At 39.6% G+C, this 26,663-nt stretch overlaps 3 protein-coding genes across 3 annotated transcripts; 1 reads left to right on the top strand and 2 right to left on the bottom strand.

The window, feature by feature from the left end:
- Positions 1–5,089: 5,089 nt before the first annotated feature.
- On the top strand, positions 5,090–8,552 carry LOC135646246 (protein indeterminate-domain 5, chloroplastic-like). The gene is made up of 3 exons (XM_065165590.1): positions 5,090–5,877; positions 6,015–6,411; positions 7,286–8,552. The coding sequence occupies exons 1-3, from the start codon at positions 5,727–5,729 to the stop codon at positions 8,391–8,393; spliced, it is 1,656 nt and encodes a 551-aa protein (XP_065021662.1). The 5' UTR covers positions 5,090–5,726; the 3' UTR covers positions 8,394–8,552.
- Positions 8,553–10,226: 1,674 nt separating this feature from the next.
- On the bottom strand, positions 10,227–17,351 carry LOC103981673 (probable serine/threonine-protein kinase PIX13). Its single transcript, XM_009398414.3, has 6 exons — positions 17,046–17,351; positions 16,427–16,776; positions 16,064–16,199; positions 15,683–15,825; positions 15,474–15,597; positions 10,227–10,769 (listed from the first exon to the last, which is right to left on the bottom strand). Exons 1-6 carry the CDS (start codon positions 17,095–17,097, stop codon positions 10,384–10,386), a joined length of 1,191 nt encoding a protein of 396 aa, XP_009396689.2. The 5' UTR covers positions 17,098–17,351; the 3' UTR covers positions 10,227–10,383.
- A 768-nt stretch (positions 17,352–18,119) lies between these two features.
- Positions 18,120–25,806, bottom strand: LOC103981222 (uncharacterized). Its single transcript, XM_009397871.3, has 9 exons — positions 25,378–25,806; positions 24,764–24,809; positions 24,553–24,619; positions 24,377–24,422; positions 24,191–24,289; positions 20,118–20,186; positions 19,669–20,020; positions 19,405–19,562; positions 18,120–19,174 (listed from the first exon to the last, which is right to left on the bottom strand). Exons 1-9 carry the CDS (start codon positions 25,738–25,740, stop codon positions 18,314–18,316), a joined length of 2,061 nt encoding a protein of 686 aa, XP_009396146.3. The 5' UTR covers positions 25,741–25,806; the 3' UTR covers positions 18,120–18,313.
- Positions 25,807–26,663: the final 857 nt, after the last annotated feature.

Genomic DNA, 26,663 nt, shown 5'->3' with positions numbered 1-26,663 from the left:
CCACAGAATACAGCACTCACTTGAGAGTTGTAGTTCACCATGAAAGTCCACCTCTCTCTCTCTCTCTCTCTCTCTCTCCCTCTCTCTCAGTACAAAGAGACACTGATTGAGATGTGAATTCAAGGTGGCAGGGCATCATTGTCCTCACAAACTTTATCTCGAATCCCCATCGTTGCGTCGCTATCCCGAGATAGTAAGGCTGTACGACGTGAAGAGCCTACTCCTCCGCCCAAGACCTCCAGCAGGAGCTCATCATGGATGCCTTCAACAATCATTTTGTGATTGATCGTAGGACATGGATCGATCTGCCTTTTGCAGCGGGAAAGATGGCAACACTTTGAGTGAGCCTAAAAGCTGCACCAAATAATTCCATCTTTACTCCAACTTGATCATCAATTATTATCCATTAATCATATCCTACGAAACCCATAAACAAGTACACTTAGCTCTCTCTCTCTCTCTCTCTCTCTCTCCGCTACCAGCTGCCTACTCCTCTACCTGTCCACATCTCTCCTACCTTGGCACGCAAAACAAATGGCCGTGTCATCACCCATACCAAAGCTTCAAACCTAAGGATATTCCCTGGGCGAAAGGCTGATGACATGCAGTCGGTCACCTAACTTTCTTAGTCTGGGGAATGATGTGATGGGAACTTGCATGCTGTTCCTACCTCAGCAACGTTGCAGACATGTCTTCTCCTTTTGCTCACCGCCCAACTCCTGTGGAGTCTCAGATCTTTGCAACACTTTGCTAGTTGATGAGAAGAACAATTGAAGGCATCTTTCATCAGGTAGCACAGTGCATATTTACAGGTTTCAATTCCCAAGGGAAAGTGGCATGGCCTGTGGACTGTGTGCTGAGTAGTATATATATATATATATATATATATATATATATATATATATATATATATATATATATATGGTGTGGGATGGGTGATAGGGCCTATGGGAAGATGTGTCTGCTTGGTATTATTCTATGATACTGGGTGGGTGATACTTATCAATCATGTATGTAATGTTGAGGGACCAGAGACCAGAGACACAGACCCCGTGTTTCATATTCTTGGGTGTACAGCCAACACCTTGTTTGTCATGTAGCAAAACACAAGCAAGAGAAACATTGATGAATACTTTTATCACTTCATCTAAAAAAACAATCAATAATATTTTATGATAGGTGTAAAGTCAATATTTTGACCAATCAAGATTCAACATGTGGATGTGTAGTTTAAATAAATCATTACTATCACATCAATATGAAAGGATATTTATAAAAGTTTTTATGATTTGATGAATATTTCATCATTCTCCTATGAGCTTCTCAATTATGGTATTTTATCCAATTTTTTTCTTTTGATTCTCACTAGAGTGTTGTGTTTACTTGAGATTGAGTATGCCTTTAACATCAGTCTTATCGGTGATGTTAGATCTACAAAGAACATATAAGCGAACATAGACAATTTTCAAATATCTAATTCTCAAACGTAACAACTCTTACGAAACGAGATATATCACGTAAATCATAGAAAAAATATTTTTTATAAATAATCAAATATAATTTTGTTATGATATAAAAAGATGAAGATCGTATTAGACAAGAAAATATAATTACTACTAAAGGTCGAAGAAGAAGTAGAGAGACATTTATGAAAGTTTTAATTATTTGTGATTCTAAAAGGGTAAGGAAAATTAGAAATTTTGGCCCTTAATTAGAACTCTGCTAAATCTTCACAAGACAATCTCACTCCACAATTGTGCTTGTAATTGTTGAAGAGAGAGATGAAAGGAGAAGAAGGGCATCTTTGTCTGATTGAATGAGAGATCATGACAGTACAACAAGTAGCCATCAACAAAACGAGTCACATCATCGATCGTTGCGTCAGACAGCGATCAAATTGGTATGGAATTGACTTGTCTCGTGTCGAGTGCCAAGTCAACCAAATCAACCTTCCAATAGTTTAGATTAGGTAGTAGAAAGCATCAAAGGCTAAATCCAACCTAGACTAATATTACTTAGCCTTTTAATTGAAGTAAATCCAACATCAACCTGGTCTGTGAATGAAACACAAATCATGTATCTATAAATGCATCATGATGTTGTCAACCCTTGACTTCTCTTGATGTCTAGCAATCTATAAATATTCCAATAGCTCATCAATGCAAGATTCAAACTTTGAATTGGCTTCTGGTGAAGAGAATAACTTTGTATCTCATAGTTCCTAACATCTTGAATTCTATTTACAAGATTTTGATCTCATCTTGAAGGCTCGTTTACTCCTAATTCCGATTTTGTATGCCTTGGCTATAGGCTGCCTATTTGTCGGGCTAGTTGAAAGTTATATTTGTTTTATCCAAGATAACTTTATTGAAAGAAAAGGGTTAATATGAAAGGATAACTTAGGTTAGATCATAAATGAGTTGGTCGAGCTAGACTCTTTCTCCCTAAGATGAATTTATTTATCCCGTATTGATACTTATAGTTTAATAGTAATCATCACCCAAGAGACAATAATTATTTCTTGTAATAGTAGCACTCTAAATTACAATAGAACTAATTATAGATTTACTCTGCAGTTAACTACTTTTAGTATTTCAGTCCCTATACTTTAAAAAATTATATTAGCATTACTATAGTTACAAAAGTAAAATATCTAGGTCCATTTTACTTTAACGTTATCAATTTTAATAATAAAAATATAAAAAAAATATAATTTTAATGTTATAGTTGGTAATGACGGATGACATCGATGGCAATGGACGACAAAATCATTAGGGATCACAAATGACTATTGTGGATGAGTAGAGCGATGATAAGAGATGAGAATCACTCTGTATTTATATCGATATCGATGTAGTTATCGAACAGTCATTTAATCGCTCTATATAAATATTTTACTTTTGTAACTATAGAAATACCAATGTAACATTTTAAAGTATAAAAATCGGAATACTAACTAATTACATAAAATAATACATAATTAGTCTATTACAATAATAACAAACTTTATTTGCATTATATCATTTCTATCAAGTCAATATGACGATGATGTCTACATTGAAGAGACTCATAAGAATAAAAAAATATATTCTTTCGGTTAAAAAAGTCATGTTTCTTCGCTTGAAAAGATATTATCTATTCAAATTTTATTTATTTAAAATTAATTTTTATCTATCATTTTCACAAATAACTCATCAACTATCTGTTAACCTTGAACAGGCTCCATGAAACATCAGCACCCATCACAATCTGTCTTTCTCTTGTTTCTCTCACTAACGTAAGTCAGTGGAGTTACACTCCCATGACACACAATTTTGAAGCTGACATATTAGCTAAGTGGGTCAGAACCAAATGAATGACCCACTCTTCTTACTATATTGTTTCATCCCTCATCTCTTTTTCTTCCTCCTATCATACGTTTACTTTCAGCACTCAATGAACAGTTTTCTTTTAGGAAAAAGACTTTAGGCTTGCATTTCTTGGACTGACAGTACTACACATTTGGTACTTTCATTAAATTGAACCTTCTTAAACTTTGTTTGCATGGGAATAAATGCAGTGAATTCATTAAACTTCAATGGTCCTACCATTATGGCTATGTGAAACTCCCAAACACCAAAGAGTGGACAACAATGTTTTTGTTTGTATTTTTAATCAAACAAAAAGGTTTTGATTGGCTGCAACAAAATTTTTATATGTCGACTATGCTGGAAAATTACTTGAAAGATGGCCGACTTCAATAATTCCTAAATGATAAACAATATAAGAGTAGAAGAAAGGCGTTCAAGAGCAACATTTTGTTTGATCTCAATCTTCTGTTTTTCCTACTATCTCTCTCTTAATATCACAAATTTAATATAACTCATAATTCTATTAGCAAATTATTTCTAATATAACTTTCAACATTCTAAGCTATTTTTTGTGTGAAAAAAACAATACTAAGAAAAGTAATTATACAATAGTAACCGCATGCAACATTTTTCATAAGCTCGGAAAGTTATACCATCATGTTATCCACCATAGCCATCGATCCGAAAAATCCTCCCTATAAATTAATGTATCGAAAACTATTTTTATCAATTTTCCTAATATAAATTAATTAAAACTGCAAGCTGAAATTTTCAACGTCACTACTAAATAATTCATCAGAGTCCATGACTTGATCTACAGTTATTGTACTTTTTATTTCAATATCTAAATATCTTCATCAAGATTTTTTATCCACCGATCATTTATCTTGATTTATAAATTCTCTTGTATCAAAAAATAAAAAAAATATTTTTATGCTTCCTTTGAAAATAAAATCATCTACTCCAAGAAGATGAAATTTCGCCTCTATCCGATAGAGAATTATTTGCTTTGTTAAAATTACTAATCATATCGGTCATCGTCTTTTGTCCTTCTGATTCATCTATGATATAATATACACAAATTACCAATTGTAAGCCATATGTATAATAGTCATATTCTAAACTTATTTAACCACACTCCTAACTATTTTAGGTTTCCAAAATAAAATTCTTTGGAATATATACTATACTTTAACTGCCACATTTATTCTCTAGATTTGTCAACTACTAATCTAAACTCGTCTTAATTGTTTACATGCAGTGACTGCTACAGCATGCAGAAACTGCTTTGTAAACCCCATCAAGACAAACCTCTCTGTCACATTTGTTTTACATGTCAAGTTGTATTCATAAAGAATTTTCTCCTGCATTGATGTATACGTACATACATGTAGGCATTTGATATTGAGGAAGAGAACCATATATCCATGTTTTCACCAGTGTCCATAGAATTGAAATCTAATTTTGACTTGCAGCAAGATGGAGAATGTGCTATCACTGCTGTTCATTTCTACTGGTCTGGCTTGAGAGGGTTGGAATGAGAGGCTGGCTTTTGTCCTCATGTCCCTCCCATGTCGACTCCAAACGGTCGAACGAGGTGGGGTAGAGAGAGGGTAAGGTCTACAGTCTCGTGGGTCCCATCTCACACAGCCACACTCTTGCCTATGTGACACCATCTTTCTTTCTCTGTCTCTGTCTCTCTCTCTCTCTCTCTCTCTCTGCGAATTTATATACAGAAAATTTTGGTGGATTGCTTATGTGTGGTGTGAAGGAGTAAGGAAGGATAGAGGTCCGAAGGGGAAAGGTGGAGAAGAAGAAGAAGAATCATCCGTAGGGGAAGAAGAGAGAAAGAGATGGTTTCGAGGAACCCAAAGAAACCACAGAGCAACCCTTTGTTCTCTCCCTCCAACAAGAAGTAGCAGAAGAACAAAGAGAAGGGAAGGGAAGAGGTTCTCTTTAGTTTGGTTTTGTGCTCCTTTGTTTTCTTCTATCCCTCTCTCACTCTTTCTCTCCTTGTATTTGGCTTCGAGTGCAACTGTTTGTTTGGATTGCCGGCTCCCTTTGTTCTCTAGTAGAGGTAGCAAGAGTCACCAGGTGGTAGAATTTGGAGGTTTTTGTTTAGGGTCTGTCTTGTTGGTGTGTAGATCCACACTCGCGTACTAAGATTTGGGTTCTTGCCCTCCTCCTCCCCTTCCCTTGGATCTAGAAAAGGGATAGCTACACAGTGATGGATAGAACAAAGGCGAGACGGTGGTTGCATGTTGTGTAGCGATGGCTCTTTTGTGGCTTTGATTTGGACTCATCAGTGATCCTTACAGAAACCAGAAAGCAGCTTCTACTGAGAGTAGGGAGACCAAGAACACATCCAAGAAGAAGATGGCAACGGCTCCGTCGTCGGTACCTTTCTTTGGAATCAGAGAGGAGGAGAAGCTCAACACCCAGCAGCAGCGGCCACAGCCATCATCATCGTCGACGCCGACGGCAGCTGCTCCTCCCAAGAAAAAGAGGAACCTCCCGGGAAATCCAAGCAAGTATCCAAACTTACAACCACCCGCATGCAGAAACCCTAATTCACAGATCCTAATCTTTGCTGCTGCTAATTTTCCTTTAATTCTGCTGTTAATTCATCAATTATGATTACATGGAGTTCGATTTAATCCACAGATCCCGACGCCGAGGTGGTCGCTCTGTCACCAAAGACGCTTCTTGCGACGAATAGGTTCATCTGCGAGGTGTGCAACAAGGGGTTCCAGCGGGAGCAGAACCTGCAGCTGCACCGACGCGGCCACAACCTACCATGGAAGCTGAAGCAGAAGAACCCCAAGGAGGTCCGTCGCCGCGTGTACATCTGCCCGGAGCCGACATGCGTCCACCACGAGCCCTCACGCGCCCTTGGCGACCTCACCGGCATCAAGAAGCACTACTGCCGCAAGCATGGCGAGAAGAAGTGGAAGTGCGACAAGTGCTCGAAGCGTTATGCCGTGCAGTCGGATTGGAAGGCGCATTCCAAGACCTGCGGTACTCGCGAGTACCGCTGTGACTGCGGAACCCTGTTCTCCAGGTACCACTTCCACTACATGCATCCTTGATCTATTGATGCTGAAGAATCCATTATTGGAGCATCTATCAGCGTTCATGCATGTCCCCTTAGATCTTTTGGTCATGATGATGATGATGATGGTACTGCCCACTGCACTGTACTGCACTCACTCACTCACTCACTCACACACAAAAGTCTTGCACATCGTCTTCTCGGTTTCAGTGATTGTGATTCCTGGAGTCGCAGCTGTGTTAGGGTTAGGGTTGTTAGGACTGGATTCCCAGGTGCCAAAAGTGAGAAAAAGATCGGAGCATGCAGCGACGAACTGCACCCACGTGAATTGTCTCGATGGAACTGAATCAACTGTTATGAACATTGAGATTTCAAACAAAAGGAGCTCATCTTTCTCCCTCGAAACCAACGCCAAGCTCCTTTTCCTCTCTCTCTCTCTTTCTCTCTCTCTCTCTCTCTCTCTCTCTCTCTCTCGCTCGCTCGCTCTCCTATTCACGTGGTGACCTGGAGGCAATGCTTAGCAGGCCACTTTGTTGTCTTGTGAGTTGGAGATATGTGGGCAACACGGCATGGCTACTGAATGCATTCAGAGGTCCACCATTTCATGAGAATCGACTTTGGCTGTGAGCAAATTATTCTTGTCCGGAGGTGCGAGACATCACTTGGGATGTGAAGCCTCCTGTTGCTTCTTCGCGTAAGGGAGCTGTGCATTGAGTTAACAAGTGCCATTATCCATCGGTGGTTTTCATGATCCGAAGGACTTCAATGGGGGTGTGTCTTCAGCTTCAAGGGAGTTTCCTCTCAAAGCCTTCTCTGATAGTATAACAAAAGCCAGTGAATTCAGAACAACTGATACATTAATCTTTTATCGTGTTTGGTGCAGGCGTGATAGCTTCATTACCCATAGAGCCTTCTGCGATGCATTAGCACAAGAAAGTGCGAGGATACCAGCCGGCATCAACACCATTGGCGGCAGCCACTTCTATGGCAACACCGGAATACATTTGGGCCTTCCTCAGTTGAATTCGCAACTCTCATCCTTACAGGAGCAGACGCATTGTGGAAATGACAGTGCAGCACCGTTCAACCATGTCACCTTGCCGTCCTTCCGACCACCTCAGTCTGCCACTCCCTTCTATCTCGGCAGCGGATCGAGCCAAGACATCCATGAAGACACTCAGTTGCTTCAAAGTAAACCTTTCCATGGCTTGATGCAACTACAGGATCACCTCCAACACAACACCAATGCCTCGTCCTCCTCCTCTGCCGCGGCTGCGACCGATCTTTTCAACCTTAGCATCTTCTCCAACAGTAACAACAGGAGCGTCATCACCAACAGCAGCAACTCTGGGATCAACCAAAATGCTCACCTGCTGATCTCTGATCATTTCAACAACGCTAGTGGAAGCAATGAGCCAAACACACTCTTCGCAGGAAATCATCTCATCAGCAACCATATCGATGCAAACATGTTTGACCAATCGGTGACCACTGAATCGGTGCCATCACACATGTCAGCAACTGCGCTTCTTCAGAAGGCCGCGCAGATGGGTGCAACATCCAGTTGTAGCAGTGCGAGCTCCTTGCTTAGAGGAATCGGCAGCTTATATTCCAGCAATTCAAAGAATGCAGGTTTTCAGGCATCAGCAACCCAGGTGGAGAACGAGAGCCATTTCCAAGACCTTATGAACTCCCTCACCAACGGAAACACCGGTACATTTAATGGTGGGAATCATCAAAAGACTGGGTTCAGCGGCTTCATCTCAGGCATCGGCAACATGAACGAGAGCAAGCTACAGCGTAACCTATCCGCCAGTGGCCTTGGAACCTCTGACAGTTTAACCAGAGATTTCCTTGGGGTTGGAAGCATGATGAGGAGGGGGGGGATAACGCAAAGAGAGCAACATCTCGGCATCGACATCAGCTCTCTCGATCCGGAACTGAAGTCTGGATCCTCGACTCGATCTTTTGTAGGTGGCAGTCTGCAGTAATTGATACTGAAGACGAGGCAGACTTAGCAGGTATTGTTCTTACTGTTTGTACTGTCACTGTTAAAGCTAGTTTAGTAGGATCGCAATAACTGGACTTTGCATTAGCAAGCGTTATCTTTAAGGTCTCAAGGCAATCTTAACCTGCAAAATTTTCGTTCTCGGACGCCTGCCTCCTTGAAGTTAATGGAAGGTACCATGGATGGAACCCCATATGTGAGAGTAACAACTGGTTAGAATAATGCAGCATACGTACATCTTCTTACTCCTCCTCTTCTCTCGCTCTGCATCCATTCATGTCATGCGTGAGCATGCCGCGGGCACAGAGAGAGAGAGAGAGAGAGAGAGTAATATAAAATATCAGGTTGAAAGAATGTGTTGAAATTTCTACCGACACAGTCTCTCATCCACAGTGATCACTACGACCACCGAAGTACTTCATGCTTCTTCGCTTACGCCACGCGAAAGTTGACTTCGTCAACGATGTCATCATGGGCCCACCAGCTGCACGCTTGCCGTCTGACGTAAGAGAGAAAGGAAATAATTGCAGAAAAAGGTTACAAATTGAATATTACAATATCACCAGATTATTCCTCAAATCAAACTATATTAACTTCTTTGGCGGAAAAAAAATAAATCATATATTTGATTTAATATAATTATAATTTTATTTTTTATTATTATAGTTGAGCACATAGATTTTATGATTATAAATCACTAAATTTAGTTTTTTTTCTAATTTCATCATCATCATCGTCGTCATTTTTTTGTTATCTTTTCATTATTATCTTTCTTTTTTTATCCCTTAAATTTGTTGGGAATCGTCTTACGGTCGTAATCATCGTCAACTCCGGCGGTGAGGCGGCGACCGCCATCGGTTCTCGGGATAATGGCGAAGACAGCACATCCTGTTCGGGAGGCCCACACGGCGAGCGATAGGTTCACGGATGCAGCTAGCTAGCATTGGTTGGTCCCACATGGTGCCTCTCTCTCTCTCTCTCTCTCACTCACTCACACACACACAGATTAGCATGGTCGGAGTGAGGAGTCACGTCGTCGTCCCCTCCACCCCCCCGCCCCCCCCATCCCCACTGCTGGATGTGCAGTGGTGATCGACGGTAGAGAGAAATATCTCATGATATATCGCTGTCGTTTTGGATTTCGGATTCCTTTTCTCCTCCTCTCCCGTCGCCATCACTGCTCAATGGCATCAGGGAAGGGTGGGGTGAGCAATCCTCTACAGACTCGTCTTCTTTGCCAAAGAAGATAGTTTGGAGCAGGCAGCAGCAAGACACGTGAAGAACAGCGCATGCTTTATGTAATGTATTTGCATGGGTTACTCATCATATACCTAACCTTCCCGTCACCACCATACACCTAACATTCTTTCGTAGTTTTCCGATAGCATCTGAATCATGAATGTAACCTAAGCATCTGAATACCTAATCATGGGTTACTCACAAAGAGCAGTACATATATTCCAGATTAAAAGAGTGCATACCTGATGACAGGGGTTTTGTCTTAAGTGTCGTCTTATTGCTGTTGGTTTACATGTTCTTGGAATGTCATCTGCCACCAAGCAGGAGATGCTCCGTTCCCTGGCAAACGCTACCTTCAAAGGCATATTATGCCAACTCAAGTACATGCATCGCCCTCACAAACGAATCCAAACCCAACACATTTAGAGAGAGAGAGAGAGAGAGAGAGTTGGCATTCCCGAATAATACCACTGATTTGGCATGGCATGTCAACAACCCAAAGTTGGAAGAACCAACAAAGGGTCCGTTCTGATGTATAGGATTAGAAGAGAGGAGTCCATTCTATCGAGGTTCCAAGTTGGCTAGCAATATCATGAATCTTTTTCTCATAAATGGCTATCCTAAGTACAACTATCATTTGACATCGGATTATACTCACTTATTGTCAAATAATTCATCACCAAAATAAACAATAAGGATCGATATTTTTAGGAACAAGATTCATCAATCTTTTGCTAGGCGATTCGCGGTGAGTGGTTGTGAGAGGAACTCGGGCCACGGCTGCCAGCCACAGCCTTTTCTCTCGGCCTGCCTTTCAGGTCTTCAATCTGCTCCAGCCTTTGCACAACTTCCTTCATGTTCGGACGTTTCTTGGGATCGCTGGCAAGACACTCCAGAGTGAGCTGGGCAACCTGAAGAGCCCCTTTCGGGGGATACTGTCCCTCGAGTCGACGGTCCATAAGCCGTGCCAGCTTTCTCCGGTCGGATAACGATGGTCTAGCGTAAGTAACCAAGTTTCGTTGCGTGACTGGACGATTTGTGTCGACCGCCCTCAGCCCAGTGAGCATCTCCAGTAATACAACCCCAAATCCATACACATCGCTCTTCACATATAAATGACCTGGATGAGCAAGGTGGCATGTCATTCATTCATTCATATAATGCTTACTGAGTCAGTCTCATAATATCATGAATAATTCACTTCACAACAGATAGCGGAAAAGATCATATTTGTTTGTGCGGTAATACACTTTAGAACACTTCAGTTTTCATGTAATAGACCCATACTTACTCATTTGATATTTGAAAGATTCTCTTGTAAGTATAAAATAAGTTATAAATTATGTGAAAATTTTTTAATATTAAAATATTAAATTAAATAATGATAGATTAAATTTAGGATGCATACCTCCTACTGATAGATATTATTAAGATTTTTTTTCTTAATAATATTGATGTCATTAAGAATTGATATTATTAGTAAAAAAGGTATACAATCCTACACTACAAAAATATCAAAAATAATATTATTTTACTCCATACATAATTATTTGAAGAAAATATTCCTTCAAAATTATTTAAATCACTTAATTATATGTGTCATTATAAATATTATTTTTTTAATATTATTTAAAATAAATTTTATAATACGATTTTATAAATTTATTAGTCTAAACCACTTTGACAACTATAAGACTAATACAAAAATATAAAATACATCTTAAATGTCATATAAATAATAAAATATTTTTATGATTGACACTATAAATTTATCATCTCAAGCCACTTTACCAACTATAAGTCAGATAAAACTTAGAAATATAAATTATAAATAATATTCACTAACTTTTTTAAATATAATTCATGTAAAAATAGTTCAATAATAATAAAATAATAATCATAATAAATATTAAATATTAATCAGCATAAAAGAAAATGCATATGATGACTATAATCATGATAAAATAATAATCATATTTTTATGCGAAAAATAAATATTATTTTTTATTATTTTAATATATGTGAATAATTACATAAATATCCAAAAGGAATAATTTAAATTTAACTATCATAAGCAAATAAAAAATATCAATATTTCATATGAGAAAATTATAATATAATAAAAAATCTTATATATGTATATGAATATGTTATATATGTATACATATATATACATATATATACATAAATAAATATATATATATACATATCTATTTGTATGTGTATATATATGTATGTATATATATATACATATATATATATATATATTTATATATTGGTCTCCGGTTGCCATCAAGTTGGTGTTGATGATCGTTATCCTGATACGTCATTCGTGGCGACACTTTCCTATCTCACCGCTACATCCAACAATATCCGATGATGCTTCGATCGCCAAATTCCATTGTGGTGACGAAACCTGGTGGCAAACCCATCAATCATGAGTTGTCATTTGTCTTGTGCATAGCATCACAGTGCTTCAATGACCACCCTTCACATTGCCACTAGGAGTAGTATCCAAATCACCATTGCCCAAAAAACCCTTCAATGCTACTTGAGGCACCATGCCACTTGCAACCTACGCATAATCATCTCACGGCGACATCTCCACTGCATGACCCTCATCCTCATCACCCAAATGCTAGGCTGCTATTTGCGAGTAGCACACAGACCACCATTGTGGGCTTTGTGGCCTTTAATGACTCTGCTACAGACAAGCACATGTTTACAGGAAGCCATCTCACTGTGGACCTCATCTGCGACACCCGAAGTGGTCTTCGACTATCATCAAGTTGGTGTTAATGACTATCACGATGCACCATCCACTCGTGATGCCTCGTATCTCATTGTGACATCTAGCAATCTCCGGCGATGCTTCCATTGCCAAATTCCATTAGTTGTGACGAAACCAAATGCCAATCCTTCCTATCATGTCACGACCTTATATGACTATCGCCCTATTAAGGCTGTTGAACCACTGTCGTTACCCAAGCCTCCATTCATACTTTACCATAGAGACCTATGACAACCGGGAGACTCCTCGTTATATTACCCAATGTCATGATTGTTAATCATAGGTGCATCACATAGTGATGACACGCGTGACATAATATATATTCTTTTTACTTATTATTATTTGATATTTTATTATTTTATATTACTTGTTGCATACATAAATACATTATGATGTCCGTGGATCTGTGTAATGAGAATCAGATCATGATTAAATCACGATAAGAAGACCGATTCACCTTTAAATATAGACCCTAAATAATCCTAGTCATAGGTTACTCGAGAGGGACATCGAGATACCAAACAGACTAGTATACTATATACTCGTATATATAATGGAGGCATCTGGTCACATAGCTGTCCATGTGGGGACACTAGGGATACAATATAGGTGCTCATTAGAAAATAAGTTCACTAATTGATCCGCTCATAGAATGCTAGATGGTTGATGATGCCCCATTGTCAAATAACAATTCTATTGTCCTGGTGGTATATCTAGTCCTTAGACTTGAGACATCAATGATGTCCTATATGAGTACTCCACTCTTTGATACCGGACTTATAGGTCTGGAAGTTCCAGATCTAGCACAACTGATCATCGAGAGTGATAGTTATCCTTACGAGACTATTGAGTATTGATAAAGGATCATCCGCTCTCGATGCCATAAGAGAATATCATATGTGTTCTTGCTTAGATAAATATTTGACCAAGATCATTCGAATTGAGAGAGAAAGAGTTCTTCGGGAGAATCTAATTAGAACGCGACCCGAGTAGAAACCGTATGGATCTGATAGCACCATGCCCGGTATATGATATTTGAGGTATTAGATGGATGAAGGACTATAGATACATGGTAAATGATGATAGACAGGTCTAATAGATTGAATTTTTCTGTATCGTTTGAGGACTGCAGCGTAGTAGCCTAGTACATCCGTAATCGATGAGTCGAGTGAATTATTATGAAGATAATAATTTATTGAGCTAGAAGAAGTTCTGACAGGTATGACTCACGACTAGTTTGATATTGGGACTAGAGGATCACACACATAAGGTAGGTGTTGCGACGAGTAGAGGTTTGAACATGAGATATCCATCGGAGCTCATATCTTATTGGATATCCAATTAGCTAATAATTATTGGATCATATGGATGAGATCCAATAAGAGCCGAAAAGAGATCATTGGGTAAAGACTCACTAATCTAAGAGGCTTTGGTAGTTGGATGAAGATCCATTAGGGTTAAGTTGATAAATGACCTTTATAAATAGGAGGGAACCAATGGCCCGTAGGCTAGAGGTTTTTGAGTTGTTACCTCCTATTCTCCTCTCTGTTTCTCCTCCTCATATAGCAAGTGCAAAGATTTGTACAGCGATTCGAGAAGCATCTTCATAACCCCTACCGTGTGAATCACCGCTAGAAAGAAGAACACTTGACCTCATTCATCCTCTCCCACAAATCTGTAAGAATTCAGGGATATACGATCTCCTTAGGTAACACAATCTTTTATATATGCAGTTTTCGATTTTATAAGCTTTGTATATCAATTTTCGCATGATGACGAACACATTTTGGAAAATCAAGAATTTTTGTTTTCTGTTCTTTCGCTACGCATGTGATGTCACCTTAGATTTCCCTACAACAATGCTACCATCACACTTGAACACTACTGAACTAATGCACATCAACGCCCGCAGTCGGAGTCCTATTGTTGCGACTCTCTATGACACTACGATAGTATTCCATTGCCCACGGTAGAGTCGACGACAAAGTATATTGTCGCCCTATATTCAACCGTTAAGGACACCAAGATATCTACCAACAAAGGTGATCTCTCATCAACAACCACATACCATGGAACCCTCAACATCGACATCCTCCTATGGCACCACATGCAGTGTTGTTATGGCTTATGCAACCGTAACACTATTGCTTGCACAATCATGACATGCAACAATGACCGAGGTAGGCCATTAGCCTTCATAGCACCATTGTTGATAGCAAATTACCAATGCAGCTCGTCGACCCAAGATCACGTAGTAACCTTTTGTCCATGATTCCACTCGTATAGGTGAGAAACCTTCATCACCCACAAGCAGACAACTATGAGATAAACAAAATAAATCATATCACCCTTTGCAAACGAAGGGCGATAATACAAAACATATATGATACTTTTATGATCTAGGGTATTTGATTTCAAAACGGGTTCTGATACTATTTGTAAGCATAAAAACTATAATTATGCTGTTGTTATACGAAAAAATTTTAATATCAAAATCTAAAATCAAATAATAATAGATTAAATTTAGAATGCATACCTCTTAATATCAATCAGAATACATTTCTTCTATTGTAAACGCATTGTCGTTCGATCCCAAGGAAACAATTTGTAAAAAATACTAGACTCATCTTCTATTTTCTTATCCTTGGTAAGACTACTATAAATGATGCAATATGAACTAAGGATATATTAGAATAGATCTATAATCTCTATTCTGTTTATAGTCCCTAGGAGGTCATAGTAAATTTAGAAGGTCTAAGATTAGTAATTAGCAGGGTCCTTCCCATATCATCTCTAATAAAAAAAATTATATCATAACTTAACTTCATTTTTTATTGATCGATAACTTTATATATATATATATATATATATATATATATATATATATATATATATATATATATATATATATATATATATATATATATATATATATATATATATATATATATATATATATATATATATCCAATTAAATAGGATAATACAATCCAACCCAACTCTAATTAAATGCAAAACATCAACGACACATACCGGTAGCCATATACTCTGGAGCTGCGTATCCCATGGTGCCCATGATTCGTGTCGTTACATGCGTGTCTCCATCAGTTGGCCCATTCTTCGCCAGACCAAAGTCCGAGAGTTTTGCATTGTAGTTCTACACAAAGAAGAGATGAGATGCATAAATAGAACGATCGATCGATCTTAGCCAGCATATGGAGTGCTGGAAGCGAGAAGTTTACGGAGTCGAGGAGGATGTTAGCAGCCTTGAAGTCCCTGTAGATGACTTCCTTCTCTGATGTATGTAAGAACGCGAGTCCTCTGGCTGCACCGATGGCTATTTTCAGCCTCAGATTCCACGACAGTGGCTCATAAGATTCTCCTTCTGCCTCAGGAAAGAAAAATTTCAATTCTGTGACGGCATCCACACTGAACTTATGGGATCACTAACATCATTCTAAGAGCAGCTCAAGAGAAGAAATCACTCTCTGGTATATAATTTCAGTGATGTTAAGCTCCAAATTCTAGAAAGCTAGAATTGCAGGATAAAGTCTTTCCAGAAGAAAACAGAAAAGATAAATTGCATCAAAGATACTGAAATCAGTATCTGGGTTTAAACTCACTTCTGAAGAGGTGGCTTTCCAAGCTTCCCTTTGCCATGTACTCATACACCAGGAGAAGCTCATTGTCCTCCAAGCAATAGCCCAAGAGCTTGACAAGGTTGGGATGTGAAAGCCTCCCAAGGAATTTTACTTCAGACTGCAACCATAATCCACAAAGCAGTAATCTTAGTGGGAAGAGTTACCTTTCTTGTGCTACAAACACAATCAACACATAAATAGTGTAAACAGGGCATTTTCTACTTCCTTCGATCCTTATGCCAGCTGCTTCCTTAGATCATTTATTTCCTCGAGAAACATCTCGAGATGATCGGGAAATATGTACTGAATAACAAGTCTGGATTCAAAGATGACTGGGGGAATTACCTGCCATTGTTCGAACCCTTGCATGCTCTCAGGGCTCAGTTTCTTCACAGCGACTATCATTCCCAGTCCAGTCTTTGCAGGATTCAGAGTCTTCTCTTCCACCCATCCCTTGTACACTCTCCCAAACCCACCCTCCCCGAGTATCGTATCAGGCCTGAAGTTTCTGGTGGCAATCTTCATCTCCGCAAACGTGAAGGTTCGAAGATTCGGCACCTCCAAGATCCGGCCCTCCGGAAACTCCTCGTCGCCGCTTGCGCCGCTGACGGTGGACCGACCGAAGCTGCAACTATGGGTCGAGAGCTTCTCGGTGGTGGCGTCACTGCTGCTGGCCTTGAATGTCGATTGGTGCCCTGTGATTCCAAGAGAGGAAGGGGACGAAATGGAGAAAAGGGCTCAACTTTATCCCGACAGAACCCAATGGAAAGCAGAAAACCTCGGAAGGAACAGTCGGAAGCGGAGATGAGTCGAGGGAAACATGCTAATGTCCAGGTCAAATAGTAAGAAACCAAACAAGAAGTAGAATCGAGAGGGAAGCACAACCAGAATAAGATAAAGAATCCAACTGTTGCCTTTTTATAGACACAGATGAATCCAACGCTCTTTCTTGATGGAATGATACCTGTATTGGATGGCTGCCGAGAATTCGCACAGAAAGTAGAGCAATTCCCCATATCCAATTCCTTCTTGCTCTTGTCCGCTCTCCCTCCGAAGAGAGAATGAACGGAACACAAGGCAAAGATAATGGCAGCAAGTCGACAAGAAGCAGAAAGGGGAATCTTGACCTGTTCCACACACACATACACACTCTCTGTCTCTCATCAGCAGTCACCGGTCTTCATAAAGTCAATCCTGCGCTGGTTGTGGAATTAAACACCATATAAGCTGTGGAATTCAACATCCATAATCCATCGAAATTGTAATTTTGGTGAGGAATCGCCTGATATGGTTGGCGGTATGACAAATGGGGCATCTCCAATCGTTCATTCACGTAACACTCGGATTGGAGCTCGAGCTCTGATTCCGTGGCATGCGGTTTGCGTACGCAAGTCATGCACGTGCTTTGGGAAGAGGTTGACTTGCTGAAACCTGGCTCACCAGATCGACTCCATGCAACAGCGTTCATATCCGCATGCCGTCGTCACATGGTGCAAGTGGATTCTGTGAATCCGAAACCATCGCTGTCTTTAATCAGCGACGGGCCCACATGACATATGGTATACGGTGGCTTCATGATTAAGCTTCAAACGACATCGTCCCAACTCCGTCGCACTCGGTCTAAGCTTGAAGAAGCTTAGTATGAAGGGAGTGGGAAGTCTTCATTCATCCATCTGCTTGCAAAGAAGCTTCTCCTCTACAATCCATGAACTCAAGATATACTTAAAACGTCTTTGCTAACCAAACAGCAGACGTAAATTTTCCTCTTCTTCTTTTTCTAAATACTACAAACAAATTCCAGAAGAATGATGATAGCATATAACTTAATATCTCAAGGAAATAATAACAAGAAACAAGGTGAAAGAATCGGATTAAGCTTGCTTCGCTTCGGCATCCATGCCCACGCATTGAGATAAGCGGCAACTCCTGTGCATTCCTTGGCATAAAGTATCCACTGTAAAATCTCTTGCAGTGCATATGTATTTGCAGGTAAATTATAGCTGAACACCTCCTTGGATCAGCACTCTGATACCAAACAAGGATTAAACGTCATGTGGAGAATTAATTTCAATTACAATTAATCTGTACAACCGCCCTTTCACTTTTACAACGACACAATGCTGCTTTCAGTAATTTCTTAAGAGAACCTGCATCACTCGGGCGCTACTTCTAAAACCAAGAGGCGTAGCCGCTGCTTGTGTACTCTACCAGATTGATAAGGGGGTTACAATCTCATAGTTGCAATGATAGATTTGGATTCTGTGAATCTAATAGAACGCCAGAAACAGGCGACCCTGGTGACCGGAAACCAACATTTAGATCAGGAGGTACAGAACCCAACTTCGGATTCGGCGACAATCCCCTCCTCCATGTGCCGTGCGGATCATGGCCAGAATCAGGCAAGTGGTTGCCTGAACTTGAAGATGCACTTGGATCAGCATTCGAATTCAGCTTGTCCATCCTGAAAGGGCTCGTGGTTGTTTGACTACTGTTTCTTAGAACCATGTCCGGTGCTCGAGAATGCGTTCTCACCGATTCTGAACTTGTGCTCTCTGTTGAGGCAAATGTTGCAACAACCTTGCCGACTTGAGAGAGACGATTTAACCCCAATGGGGTGTTAAAACCATTCATGGTGGGTTGTGTGGCTGCAGCTTGTTCAAGTTGGAATGTAGTCTTTTGCCAATTAAGATGGCCACCAACAGCATTCTCTGGCTTGAACGCACTTTCATGGTTTCTTGCAGCGCCCTCTGCCAGACCTACTGATCTACTTGGGAGAGCAGATGATGCAGCTGGTGGATTTGTGTTGGCACGAACTTCAACAAACATGCTGTTTGGGGGATGTTCAGATGCTGATACAGCTGTAGTGGTTGAAATGTTTTCTGGTTGAGAAATATGGGAAGGAGATATAGTTAGTAGGGGTGGCTGAGACTGTTGTGGTGTTTCATTATCTCCAACCCATCCACGGCCAAATTTCGTTCCAGGAGAAAGGACAGCTTCAATTCGTTTAGCAGCAATTTCCCAGCCGATGGGGCCAAGCTTTGCAGCAAAACGTGCCAAGCTCCTGGCATAAGCATGCTCCACATAAAGGCCAACCTGGTTACATTGGAACCATCAACAACTGTTTGGAAATTCCGTTTAATGACAGGCTCTTGAATAACATTAACTATCTTAAAATAAGTTAGAAAAACATTGAAACAAGTAAAGGAAAATATGGACAATGAAAAGGTACAAGGCGAGACATGCAAATGGGATAATATCATTGGACCCCTGGAAGGTACAAATGTAGACAAGACTTACATAAAGGTACATAACTTGATACTTACCGGAACCAGTTGCCTTCTCTCTCCATCAAATGTTGTTAACAATGATGACTCACTTGTGGAACCGAACACCTGGGGATGGCTGTATGTGATGCGCCGATTTTCATTTATAATCAAAGACTTCCTAGGATTTTTCATCAAGACACCCTTAACTGCAGAACCTGCATGAGACCCAGAAAGAAAAAATTCTAAATTTTGCCAATAAAACGATCATTTTATATTTTTGTTCATTGGAAGGTGCCTGATTATATAATTGGTAAACCAAACCTGAATTTTCCTCATTTTTTTCAGACTTGTGCTCGCCAGTCAAATTATTGGCTTCAATACTGTGAAGACCATAAGGTTTTGTAGGTAGCTCAGACGAGCTGGCTTTATCTAATCCTTTTCGTTGCAAATCATGTGAGAAGTTCCAATGGCTATTATCTCCAGCATTAGCAAGTGTCACATTTGAAGGGAAATTGGAACCAGCATGGTCAGCAGGAGGCCTACCAGCTTTCTTTAGAACATTCTTATATGGTGGCCTGCCTCTCCTTACTGGCTTAGGTTCTGGTTCGTTATCATCACTTTCTTGTCTTAAGTTCTCGAAGTTCTTTTTTGCAAGCTCTTGTATGGATCGTGCCTGTACAGAGAAACACCAATCAACATCAGACATTAAAACCTGACTTATCATCTCCGAAATTTAATGTAGAATACAATGATAGGGCTGAAGCAGAAACCTGGCGGTAGTAGATTGTATCTGGTGCATTGTACTGCATTGCGTTTGAACTGATTAAGAAGACATCTTTCTGCAAATTACATATAAGCATTAAGTTAGAAATTTCTTCAGTTTAATGGTAAACAAATTTCAACTCATGTAGTACTGAAGAAAGCACAAGAAGAGAGAAACATAGACTACACATATTAACAATATCACTAAGCAAAAGAAGCTCAAGAGTCAAAGATAAATACAAACTGGTAACATTGAAGCAGATACAAAATGGCAACCTTTATCTCAGCAAAAACTGTCCTGTTTGGATTCTAACTTTAAAAAAAATTGCAAGAATGCATTTCGGTTGTTATTAAGCTTGTGCCTCAATTTGGCATAAACCTCGATCGAATGACCAGCTGCAACAGGTCACCATTGCAAGATTTAACATCAATTTACCATCCATTGTTCATTCTCATAAATGCTCCAAACAAATCAGATAAGAAACAACTTTACGTGAATAACCATGTAACGTGCACATACAGAAAATTTAACTAGCCCTAAACACATATGGAAGTCAGCAACGCAGCAGGTCATGAAAATTGTGGCCATAAATAGTCACTGTAGAACCAAACCATATATGAACATAAAAATAAATAGTTTTATTTGTAAAGTTTGGTCACATACTAGATTCAAGAAATTCAAATTACTATATGCCCATAGATAAGAAATAAACAAAGGTCAATCTTGATAAATTGGTGCTATAGAATAAACCCTGTAAATCGATAACAAAAAAGTATATAAAAGACAATCAGAAGCTGGTTGATTAAAAGAGAACACACCAAGTACAATTTTGAGTCTTTGACAATGGGGATATGTATAGCATTCCAATAGAATCCGGTGACTAAAAAAATACAATAGTTTGATTAACATCAAGGGCTCAAAGCTCGTCGATACAGGTCGATACAGACCAGTATTTACCAGTATTCAATGATTATAATCATCAGAATCAAATATGTTGTCTTAATAATTAGTTTGATATAAAAGGGTGAATCTAAGAGTGAGACTTATACAGTGGTGAGATCTGGACAATCAGGATTCGAGTCACTAGAATGAGATTGTGTATGTTGATCCTCCCCAGGCTAGAATAAAAGTTTTATATTAAATAATGAAAATAAAGGAGCAAATTCTCTGCTCAAGGAATTCATATGGTTTTAATTTCTATATATTAAATAATAAACAGAGAAACTATAGAAGGTATTCATTTTAAATTATCATTATGACACTCCTCAAGGGAGTTTACAGTTGTAATGTAAATAAACAACTAAAAATTGAAGATCATTCTAAACTAACGACGACTCAAGAAAATATAGAATATCTTGAATATCACTTGGTTGCATTGCTATCCTCCCCATTGGCTGACCTTCATCTTGAGCACCAAGGGAATGGCCGGACATCACAAAATATGGGGGGATACACCAAGGACTAGCCTCCCATCCCCAAGAAAACATGGAATATGTTTTATATCACACAGTGGGGCTGCTACACTTCCCATTCGGGGTGGCATAGGCTGGTCTCCTCCTCTTAGACTCCAAGAAGGGGGCCAAAATCTTAACCAGTCCTAGCATGTTTGTCTTTATTCCAGATTGATCAAGAGATCTTCCAAGCTAGTTCTTGGATGAATTTAAGAGTGATTCATCTAGATAATGTCAAGTTGAAGTATTATAGCCTAAATTATAATCCATCTATGAGTTGGTCAAAATGTTCCATCAGATGATCATGAAAACCAATCAAACTTTTGTAAAGCTGGAACATGTGTCCACAAAAGTCTGCATCTGCTACAGCCTAATGTAGCATTGCAAGGGCTCCCTTGGCAGCACAACTCCAATGGGCAAGCCCAAATGCTGGTCAAGCCCCTGCATGGAGGCAGTTGGGATCCTAGATTGGTCAGCCATGGCTCCCCCTTGGCCAACCCAAAAATTGTTGATATAGGGTCTTTTTGCCATGCAAGACAATCCTACAACTGAGAATGAGTGCATCAAACTCCCCCTTCCTTTTGGTTTCCAAAAATTCGCATCACCACAATTGTCCCCTCCTAGTCTCTCTTTTGCCCCTAGATGAGAAATCAATAATCAGTAGTAAAGAATTTGATGAGTTATGGCTCAGCTTGATCTTTAGTTGATCTGAAATTTTCAACGATGATTGGGGATTCTTCTGAAGCCATGTAAAGATATTTCTAGAAACGTTAAAGTTGAATCTGAACTATTGTGGCCTTGCAAGGATAATAACAATGATTTGATGATAAAATCCATTATAAATTTCTTGCCGCAATTTGGTAGAATAGTTTATCATCTTGTTGTTCAATTGAGTAAAGAACAGTCCCTAACCTCAACCTCCACAAGGGTTGTTTAAGAGTTGCAACATACAAATTGAAGGGAGCTTATCCTGTGGAAAATTGTTAAGATGGATGTCTTCTCAAGTACCACCAGGTTGACCATCCCATGGGCCTATAAGGGTTATGATGAAGGGTCTATAGGTTGGATTGTTGTTAATCGTCTTATATAATGGTAGAAGGCTTGTTATTAGTCGTCTTAAGTAATGGTTGAGGCGGCATCAAACTGGTGATGTGCATTTGAGACTATTTGCAACTGATGAACACTTGACCTCTAGGGGACAGGAAGGGCTAGCATCACCGCCTCTTGAGAAAATACATAAGACCCAATAGGATCAGTCACATTGTGAGAGAAGACCCCCTAATTGAACTCATCTGTCAATATTGATCTTCATATTTCCTTTGTCCACATAGGAGAAAGATCGAGGATAAGAAAGCCTTAACAACATTCAAAAGGTAGTTTGTGCCATGCATTCCTCCAGTGGGTCGGATGAACATACTGGCATCATAATTAGCTTCCCTCTTGGGTTTGAATCAACTAAAGACAAAAAAGGTGCAGCACCAATAAATCCATGAGGGTATTTGTATGTCTTCTTGAACTTGCATGACAGTAGAGGAGCAAATGAACATCCTAGAATCAATATAGATCTTCAATCAGTTTTGGTGGCAAATTAATTAGATAATAAGCTCCTACCAAACAACTTTTTTATGGAGGGAATAAAGTTTCCTCTAGGAGAGAATGATATTACAGAAGCTTATTATCTAAATAAAAGTTATAAAATTATGCCAAACTTTTTGATCCCGAGTACATAGAAATTCCAAATGACTTCAATGTAGGTACTAGATAACCAATTTGCATTAGACTAAATTTTCTGCGTATGAACCAATAAGCAGAGTAGAAGAAAATTATAGAAAAAAAAAATTTTCAAAGACAAAACTAAAATTGGACTTATATTCTTATCAACTTACTAATGAAATATGTACGTAAGCCAGCAAGATCATATATACAATAGATGCACAGTGCCATAAAATCAGCCCATTTGCTCATAGATTTTATGGAAGCATAGATGAAAAAGAACATTCTTTCATAGATTGACTTGTTTATCAAAGTAAGAGGAGAAAGCAAAAGGAAAAAGGGATTGAGTAGGTATACAAAAAAAAAATCAAAATAATAAACATAAACAGCTACAAAAGGTAGAGAATGATGTTTGACTTGCACCAATTGAAGCTATATGAAAGCAGATATTACAGAAATGACTTGCAAAGGAAGCACCATAGTTAAACTTTAGTTTTCTGGGAAACTTATTTCATCGGAGGTAACATTAGCAATTAACCTCTATTTAAAGCACAAAAAAAAGCTTCATATGCTTTTTGTCATTCAAATGAAACACCAGATCCATCATATTGAGCATGAATGCCAATGTCTCAACAGTAAAGGAGCAAACTAAATTCTGCAACGTGAATCAAATAATGAATCACCTACAATGATAACATGGACAAGTGGTGACAATGCTATGCTTAAAAACTACACCAAATCAGCAAGAAAATCAAGAAGAAAGTGGAAGTATGGACTTCCTATCAAATGCATACTAGAACAAAAGGTTAGAGAATAGTACAAAAGAAAGAAACAGGATTCAGCATTTTTCAGTTAAATTTAAGCATGGTCACCAAAAAAACAAGACTCCGTTTTGCCATTGACATTCTTAACTGACCTCAAACTGTTCCAGATTCGCATAAGATCCACTCGAAAGCTTCTTTCTGATGGTTGCAAAATCCATTGGATGCTCAATAATATCATGGTAGTCTGGAAGCTAAACACATCAACACAGCAGAACATAAGATTCCATGCAACGTCAGTGTCCAAGGAAGAAGATAATGGGACTCGAAATGAAATGCACCTCCTCAGGATCGACCGGCTCGGCAAAGACGCCATATGTATCTTTCCTGATAGCAAACCAATAAAACTAATGAAAGGAGACTCAACAAATGGCAATCTGTACACATTGGCCAAAACCCAAAACAGGGAAAAGGGCAGCCGCAGGTGAGTTTCAAATAAAGAAAGCACAGCACTCACTTCTGCAGCCTATCGAGGATGAAAACCAACAACTTTTTGTCCGGCAATGGTGTAGTGGGCCCGGAATCTGATGGCAGCAACAGCGCAGCACATAAATAAACAAGCATCACCAAGATTCACCGAGATAAACGAAAGACAAAATCTTGTTCTTTTATCCCCCTCTTATCTTTTACTATTTTCTCGAAATAAACGCAGGAGTGGAGCACCAAACCTTGTGGAAGATCCGTCGCTTTCGAGGCAGGATTCTGTCTTTCTGTCTGTAACGAGGGGGAAAAACACTACGCCATATCAGTCAAAAGAAGGAAAAAGAAACAACATCATCTTCTTGGTAACAACACAAAAGACCGACTGGTAGACGAAGAAATAAAGGTCAGAGAAGATCCACGGATTAATGCTGGGAATGGAAAGGAAATTAAAAGGAAATCAGACAAACAAAGCTCCGACTTGCTTTCCGTGTTTCCAGAAGCACATGATGAGGGGAAGGTTGACCTAGTCAAATCGCAAAACTTTCGCACCCTCGAAATGGAATCGACGAAGAGTAAACCGAAAGGAATAAACGGAAAAGCCAATCCAGGAACAGAACGAAGTCCAACGAGCCCTTAAAGAAAACCACATCCCGTCCCACCCGAGAAGCACGGACGGATTCCCGATCCGTGGCCAAAGCCAAAGCAAAGCCAAAGCCGCACTAGATTTCCACCAAATTTAGAGACCTTGCCGAATCCGCTAAATTCCAGAACGACTAAATCCCCGCAGATCTGAGCAACGCCTTCGCGAAAGAGCAAGAAAGGGACGGGGAAGAGGGGAAACAGAAGGGGACCAAATTACCTGGGCGTCGATTCCGACGGAGCCGACCTTTTCCGCCCTACGTCCATCGGATTCGGAGCCGGAGGGGGCTGAATCGGCGGAGGGGTTGTTGGGGAGACGCAGAACGAGGCGGAGCTTCTTCTCCCGCCTCCGGCTGCCGGACCGATCGTCCTCGTCATCGTCGTCCTCGGCCGCCGTGTTCGACTTCGGCCGGGCCTGCCGGCGGGGATCGTCGTCGGGTGGGCTAGGGTTGCGCTGCGGATCCTCTTCCTGCTGCTCGAGGCGCTGGAGGCGGAGGCTGCGGCGCTGGAGATCCAGCAGGGAGGGGCGCCCCTTCTTCTTCTTCCTCCCCTTCGTCGCCACCGGCGGCTTGCTGTTGCCCATCTCACCACACGCCCCCACCGCCCGCCCCCTTCTCTCTCTCTCTCTCGTCGTCTTTTTTTTTCTCTCTCTTCTATCTTTGCGTGTCTTTTTTTTTCCTTTTTTTTAATTTCTTTTTTTCTGTTTCTTTTCCAAGTACGCCGCACGTGACGGGCGGTGCCCATATTTACTGCAGCGACGTGACGGCTGCGTGAGTGACGTGTGCGCGCGTTGGGTAATGGCTATGATATCAATGGGCTTATATTGGGCTATATGGGCCGTGGCCTGTGGGCCTTGGGCCTACATCTAAAACCGATACTACCCTTCAAAGATGATTAAAAAAATATTAATTAACGACTATAAAATTAAATCATATATTAAATCAAGTAAATATTAAAAAAAAAGTTAAATAAAAAATTAGTAGTGAGTCAAATTTCATGTTAGATACGTGAGAACATTGCAAAATTATGAGCTTTCTTACTGTCATATAATTACAATGGTGATTTGAGGGTGAACAAACTCACTCAAAATATAACATAATAGTACACTTAAAAAGATTAAGTGTAGGCATGAGTTAAATCCCTATACAACTTTTTATTATAATAATACATTCTAAATTATTTTTAATAAAATTTATATGGCGCGAGTTTACCTTTTTATTTATTCTTATCTTTTCTTGGTGACGTGGATCACATGGATGATACTTGGATCAACCATACTCTAGTACGGTTAGAAAGAGCTCAAATGCTCGCTTGATTAGCATCGGTTTGATTTTTTGGTACAATCATTTTGATTAAACCTATCTTAATTACTATGCTTAGATAATCTTTTACAATGGGTTAATCGAGAGAATATTTTAAATTATAGGTAGAATATTCTTCCGAACTACTATTTTTGAAATATAAATAAAATATTTCTTAGTATTATTATTTGTACAATTTGTATCC

This window comes from Musa acuminata, chromosome BXJ1-4 (genome assembly GCF_036884655.1).
Source record: "Musa acuminata AAA Group cultivar baxijiao chromosome BXJ1-4, Cavendish_Baxijiao_AAA, whole genome shotgun sequence".
NCBI lineage: Eukaryota > Viridiplantae > Streptophyta > Magnoliopsida > Zingiberales > Musaceae > Musa > Musa acuminata.
The sequence above is the reverse complement of the archived record's forward strand: the minus strand, read 5'-3'. Positions and strand labels throughout refer to the sequence as shown.